This window comes from Nannospalax galili, unplaced genomic scaffold, assembly GCF_000622305.1.
Source record: "Nannospalax galili isolate Female #2095 unplaced genomic scaffold, S.galili_v1.0 scaffold380, whole genome shotgun sequence".
Taxonomy (NCBI): Eukaryota; Metazoa; Chordata; class Mammalia; order Rodentia; family Spalacidae; genus Nannospalax; species Nannospalax galili.
The window spans coordinates 1,454,784-1,460,958 of NW_008348568.1; the positions used below are offsets into that span (position 1 = coordinate 1,454,784).

Genomic DNA, 6,175 nt, shown 5'->3' on the forward strand with positions numbered 1-6,175 from the left:
CTGCCACCTACTGTCCACTTCTGTGAAATTTCAAATGAACGGTCAAGTCCAGTTTTAAGGGTGAAAGAAACTTCTTGGTGGGGGCGCTGAGAACAGGTTTGGGAGAAACATGTGTTTGGTGGGGTGGGTGGGGCTGGGGAGAGGGCAGCAGAGAGATTTTTCCAGTTGGTGCTAGAGCAGCCACCTCAGAGGTGGGGTGGGTCTGGGTCATTGTGCAACCCCTTCCAGTTCCTCCGAGCAGATAATAGCCGAATCCAGATGGTGACAGCCCATGTGTCACCATTTCCAGTTGAGTCTAGGATATGAGTAACCCGACTGAACAAAAGGCCCTTAAAGAGACCAGCCAGAATCTTAGAGGACTTGCTATCCATTCTGGAGGCGGGGCAGCCAGGGTGGGGGGCGTGTAAACAAACAGATGAAAAAGACCATTGAGAGGTGCCCATCCCCTCCTGTGAGAAGGTAACAGGGCTGACCTGAGTCACAGCTGTAGGCAGGTTGCTTAAGGCTGCGTTGTCATGTTGTCTCCTTCCAAGTCATCTGTCCGTCTGACTAATGACAGCTCTGCATGTTTCAGCCCCTGCTTCCCCTTGGAGGTCGCAGTCACCATATTCCTTGACTGTGCTGTGACACATGCATATCTAGTGGTTCTTTCTCACCCCTGGAGATGCTGGGGCACATTTATTTCACCCACCGTTCACAGCATTATCTGCAAGAAAGGACCTCAGTGAAGTGCTGGGCTTGGCTCCAGGAGCCGAGAGCCCCCAGAAGATAGTTCCTTCGAGTCATCTTACAGAAGGGGGTAGCTTTTAGGTGTTTGTTAGCCCAGAGCCTTAGGTGTGGTTTTAAGGGTATCAGAGCATCAAGAGCTGGGTGGCAGACATAAAGGAATATATGAATGGTGCTTGCTGTCATTCAAAGCCCAAAGATTTGTGGGTCCAGCTTCCTACTGGATCTGGGAGGCAGCCCCTGCTTTTCTAGCCCTCTAAACAGGTCACCTTCTCTTTCTACAGGTGTTTCCCATTAAACACTACCAGGACAAGATCAGGCCTTACATCCAGCTACCATCGCACAGAAATATTACTGGCATCGTGGAAGTGATCCTTGGGGAGACCAAGGCCTATGTCTTCTTTGAAAAGGACTTTGGGGACATGCACTCCTATGTGCGAAGCCGGAAGAGGCTCCGGGAAGAGGAGGCTGCCCGCCTCTTTAAGCAGATTGTCTCTGCCGTGGCCCACTGCCACCAGTCAGCCATCGTGCTGGGGGACCTGAAGCTTCGGAAATTCGTCTTCTCCACGGAGGAGAGGTGAGCCGCTGCCACAGCTCCTCCTGTGGCCTTTTGGAACCAAAACGAAGGTACAGGTTGTGCAGTTAGGTGCAAGACAAACCCAAGGGTGCAGGTGTTCCCTGGTTTAGTATTAAGCCCTCCACTTGAATAGCCATGGCCACGGTTGGTTCGTTTAGCACCCCAGCCCAGGGACACCTGGGTGCTTTTGTGGACGCTGCCTGTTAACTGGGTATCTTCCCTACTTCTGCCCCAGGGTCAGGCTTATTTTTTGTCAGAAAAGAAAAAAATGTTCATATGCCCTTAATCATACTAACTCCAAGAAGTTGTCATAGTTTTGCTTACCCTGAGTGGCTCTGTTGAGCCTAGAAGGCATCCCAGAGGTAGACTGTTGTGTTGCAGAATTTCAGCCACCCCATCACACTGTATCCCTGTTCCATTTCAGTTTCTACACCCATACCCCAGCTTCTGCCCCCATAGTTTGTTCACTTTGGTGAACTTTTTAGACATCTCGTTGGCTACATTTTCAGAAAATAGCCACATTGAATAATAAATGGAGGTTGGCTAGTATGCACTGCTAAATATAGATCTTGGCTTACCTCATAAAGGACAAGATGTGCTTGATAAGGGAATAACAAAGCATTAAGATTCAAGGTGGAGGTTTCAATGAGAGACTTCAGGAAGCTGCAGGAGATGGATCATACCTCATCCTGAGAGGAAGACCACATCTGTGGCAGGAAGACGCAGAGCAAGTGTAGAATTATCAGGGTGGGAGTGAATTACTTTGCTTACCCCACCTGTGCATTTTTACCTGTAACTCCAGAGCTTAAAAAAGTACAGGGTTGAAGTGGCTTACAGCATGACTTTGTATCTGACCTTGTACTAACTATTGAAACATACCGATTAGCACAGAAGCAGCTGCAATGAAAAAGTGTCCGATTCCTGGAACGTGCCTCTTTGATATAGTGATGCATTTTTCTGAAACATGCTTTACACACCTCCTCACTGGCTTTTGAAATCTGCATTGCACAGGCCAGTGTCATGGGCATGGGGTTTGGCAACCCGAGGGTTAAGCAATGGCAGGCTGACACTATTCGTGTAACCAGCACAGGTGCAGGGTTTTAGCACTACAGGAGCCAATCAGGGGCAGACAGTGTGTGTTGAGTCATATTTTCCGTTTACAGAACCAATGGGTATTTTACATAACGACAGGGAGGTCATGCTGAGGACATACCGAAGTTAGCACATGTATACTAGACTCCAGGGAACAGGAAGGCTGGAAAAGAAAGAAAGAAAAAAAGAAACCACCAGACCTTTGAGAGGAAAAGGAATTGACCAAATGTTTGCATATAACTTTTCAACAAGTGACTTACCGACATAAGGCTATTTCAGAGAAGCAGGGACCGGATATGAGATATGAGTGGTGCCCCACATGTCTCTGAGCTCGTGGGTGGAGGGTGGAGGGGGTGGTCTAGGAGATGTGGGTGGCTGGTTCTGAATAACCGGGTACCTGCTCTTTTATGAGTGTCTTTAAGATTTTCCAGACTGTAGTTCCTTTCCACGTTGGTCTTGGTCCTTCCTATTCTCAAGTGACTTTTTAAACAGTAACTGAAAAATAGAGACCCTCATGTAGACACCTAAGAGTGCTCATTGATTTCAGTCCTAGTGCAGGAGTGTTGAGGGGCCTTGCAAAGTCCTCAGATCCTTCAGCCTCACTTGTTTGCTCCCACAACTTCTCTATTCAAGCTAAGTATTCTTTGCAGTGAAACATGCCAATAAATGTCAATTAACATTCCTTGAAACTTTCCCATCGTAGTTATCACAGCTGGGACTTGGGTGAACAGAGCTTCCTCTGTGTGTCTATCAGTGTGGGCAGCAGTATCAGACAGTGATTTGGTGCCATATGTTCTATAACGCAGAGCATGTGTCTGAATAGCCTGGGCAGTCAGGATGCACAGGCCCTCCATGAGGAAGAAGGATGCATAGACTCTTCTTCCCTGACAGCTTTTGTAGAGCATGTCAGCCTTCCCCTGAGACCAGCTCCCGGTTCTGCAATGTGAACTTTGTCAGTTGTGTAACCCTATTAGGATATCTCTTACAAGCTCTAGCATCATGAATACTATTTGAGACTTTGCATCATACCCTCCACCCTGGGTATTCTCTCAATACTTTGCAAACATTTATTGCAGTTTGTATTGGTTTGTGAAATCGCCAGTCCTGGGTGCTTGCAGGACAGTGCTTACTAGATGAAGGGGTAAATGACATTCCTGCGGCCTTGGCTTTTGTTGCCTGTGGGCACTGTTATTCTGAAGGCCTTGTTTTACTGTAGCAGCCACTCTGGAGATCATAGCTCAGTTTCTTTCTCTTGCAGAACCCAGCTCAGACTGGAAAGTTTGGAAGACACTCACATAATCAAGGGTGAAGACGATGCACTATCAGACAAGCATGGCTGTCCAGCCTACGTGAGCCCTGAGATCCTCAACACCACAGGGACCTACTCTGGCAAGGCAGCAGACGTTTGGAGCCTTGGGGTGATGCTCTACACCCTTTTGGTAGGACGATACCCCTTTCATGACTCAGACCCCAGTGCACTTTTCTCCAAAATCCGCCGAGGACAGTTCTGCATTCCTGAGCATGTTTCCCCCAAAGCCAGGTGCCTCATCCGCAGCCTCCTGAGACGGGAACCTTCAGAGAGACTCACGGCTCCCGAAATCTTACTCCATCCCTGGTTTGAGTATGTCTTAGAACCTGGGTATGTTGACTCAGAAATAGGAACTTCAGACCAGATTGTTCCCGAGTTCCAGGAGGACAGTGACATTAGTTCCTTCTTCTGCTAATCCCCCCCGCCCAAAACCTCAGAAACCTCATAATTCTCACACATGGCATTTCCATTTCTAAAGATGGACAGGCCCTTTGATGTGGTGCCAGTCAGATCGAGGACTGGAGCACGGTTGTCCCTGTGGGACTTGGTGTGGTGCTGCCCTGGTTTGGGATGAGTGACTTGATTGATTTGAGTGTGGCGTGCATGTAGGTTGGCTGCTCAGCTGAGCTGTCTTAAATGAACCATCATCACTGTCCTTTCATCAGACCTGAGGGCAGCCACATGTTTTGAAGGGGACATCCGGTGTGATCAGTGTAACGATCTTGAACATTTGAATGGGAAAGGAAGCAAATCGCACAATGGCATTTTAATAAGGTGGCAAATCATTTGGGCCAACAATCTTGCCGTCTTTGAACTTGTCTGAGACTTGGACTTGCTACTGCAGTTTCTCTGATCACAAAGGGGGTTTTTTGGTTTGTTTGTTTGGTGCGTCCCCCACCCTTGCCATAGATTCACCTGTACTTATGCCTCTGCTCCAGTGTTGGAATAGACTTGTTTGGAAGCTCAGGAGCCTGCCTGAATCTGGACTCTCCTCTATATTCTGCCAAAACTTTGTATGCAATAATGCCTTCCCCTGACCTTGAAACCTGTCCCCTGCAGCTATGAAAGCACTTACCAGCAAATTGTGGGAAAATATCAAGAGATTCAAGCTCCTAGCTGTTTCAGAACTCCTGAGATCAATCAGACTGCAACGTTTTTTAAAAATAATAATTTGATCATTGGAAGGCTTTGGCTCTTTAGGATCTCCTCACATATGCTAGCACTAACCTCTTACTTTTTTCCCCCCAAGACCATCTCAGGGTGGACAAGGGTGAGGAGGTTCTCTACGCTGCTTCCTAAGTAACACACATGAACCATCTTTGTGCTTCAAGGAAAGTGAATTTGGGACAGTTTTGAAAAGATTCTCAGGCTAACTTCCAGAATGATACTAGATCCCCCTCCCCAGTGGGTCCAATGTGCCTCTGGCATCCTGAGTCTGAACCTGTTCATGATGGATCTTCAGATTTCACGTCCTGCAGCTTAATGAACCCAGCTGTGGAGTAACAGAGCAAACCCTGACAACTTAGTTGGGAAGGATGTTTAAACTCATCTGATCTAACTTCTCTCCTCTTGGGGTATGCCAGAAAATGCTCCCCCCCATCTCAACTTTTGCAGGTGGAACCCAGCCTCTGCCTGGGTGCTTCCAGAGATGGAAACTCACTCCCTACAAGAGGTAAAGCTTCTCAGAGAAACTGTTGCAAGTTGCATTAAAAAAGAAACAAATACAGATGAAATAGCAGTCACTATCTGCAGCAGTGCTAAATCAGGTGGTTAAACGGGTAACAAAACATACTGTATCTGGAGAAATGGCACAAGAGCAGGCAGGCATCTTCAAGGGCTATGCCTAGGCAGACTACTAACATTGTAAGAATGCCGTGTATACCTCACGTACTGTGTACTTTATATTTGTACATATATTTTACCTTTTATACTTAAGTCTGATTGTTGTTGTTTGGCTCTGAGGCTTGTTTTGTTGTCTGTGTCTGTCTGAGTAACCTGCGTGTTTAGAGCCACGTGAAATGTGAATGATGGTTGGCAATACAACCTTGAGGGGACTGTGGGAGGGTGGACTCGGGGAGGAGGGAGGACAGGCCTCTGTCACGGTTGCTCTTGTATCTGTGATACATTCCCCAGCTGAGGACTCGGGGCTGGCCGGGGCTTTTGCCAGGACAGCTGGAAACACTAGGTCTTCTGTGCGTGTGTAGATATGTGATTGTGGCACGCTGCTGCTGACTTGTAGAGAAATTTTAATAAATTGGTTTCGTAAAGAGGTGTGGTGAGTTTCTTTTGAGGGCGCTCTGCCTGCCTGTTGCTGTTCCAGGCTGGATTGAGAAGATCTTCAAACTTTAGGGGTTAGAGCCTCATGCGGTAAGAGGGGATGATGACAGGAGAGGCAGACAGGTAGTAGTTATGGGGTATCATCTTTGGTAGACATTTGGAGGCTGAGACCATAGGTTTTAGAGTTTAAGAGC

General features: G+C 47.5%; 1 protein-coding gene across 1 annotated transcript in view; it reads left to right on the forward strand.

Moving 5' to 3' along the window:
* The window catches only part of Trib1 (tribbles pseudokinase 1), a 7,948-nt gene extending 1,973 nt beyond the window's left edge, over nt 1–5,975 (forward strand). The window contains exons 2-3 of the mRNA XM_008845468.3: nt 1,011–1,303; nt 3,654–5,975. Coding sequence (XP_008843690.1) covers nt 1,011–1,303; nt 3,654–4,119 — 759 coding nt within the window. The 3' untranslated portion in view covers nt 4,120–5,975. The remainder of the gene's footprint in view (nt 1–1,010; nt 1,304–3,653) is intronic.
* Nucleotides 5,976–6,175: the final 200 nt, after the last annotated feature.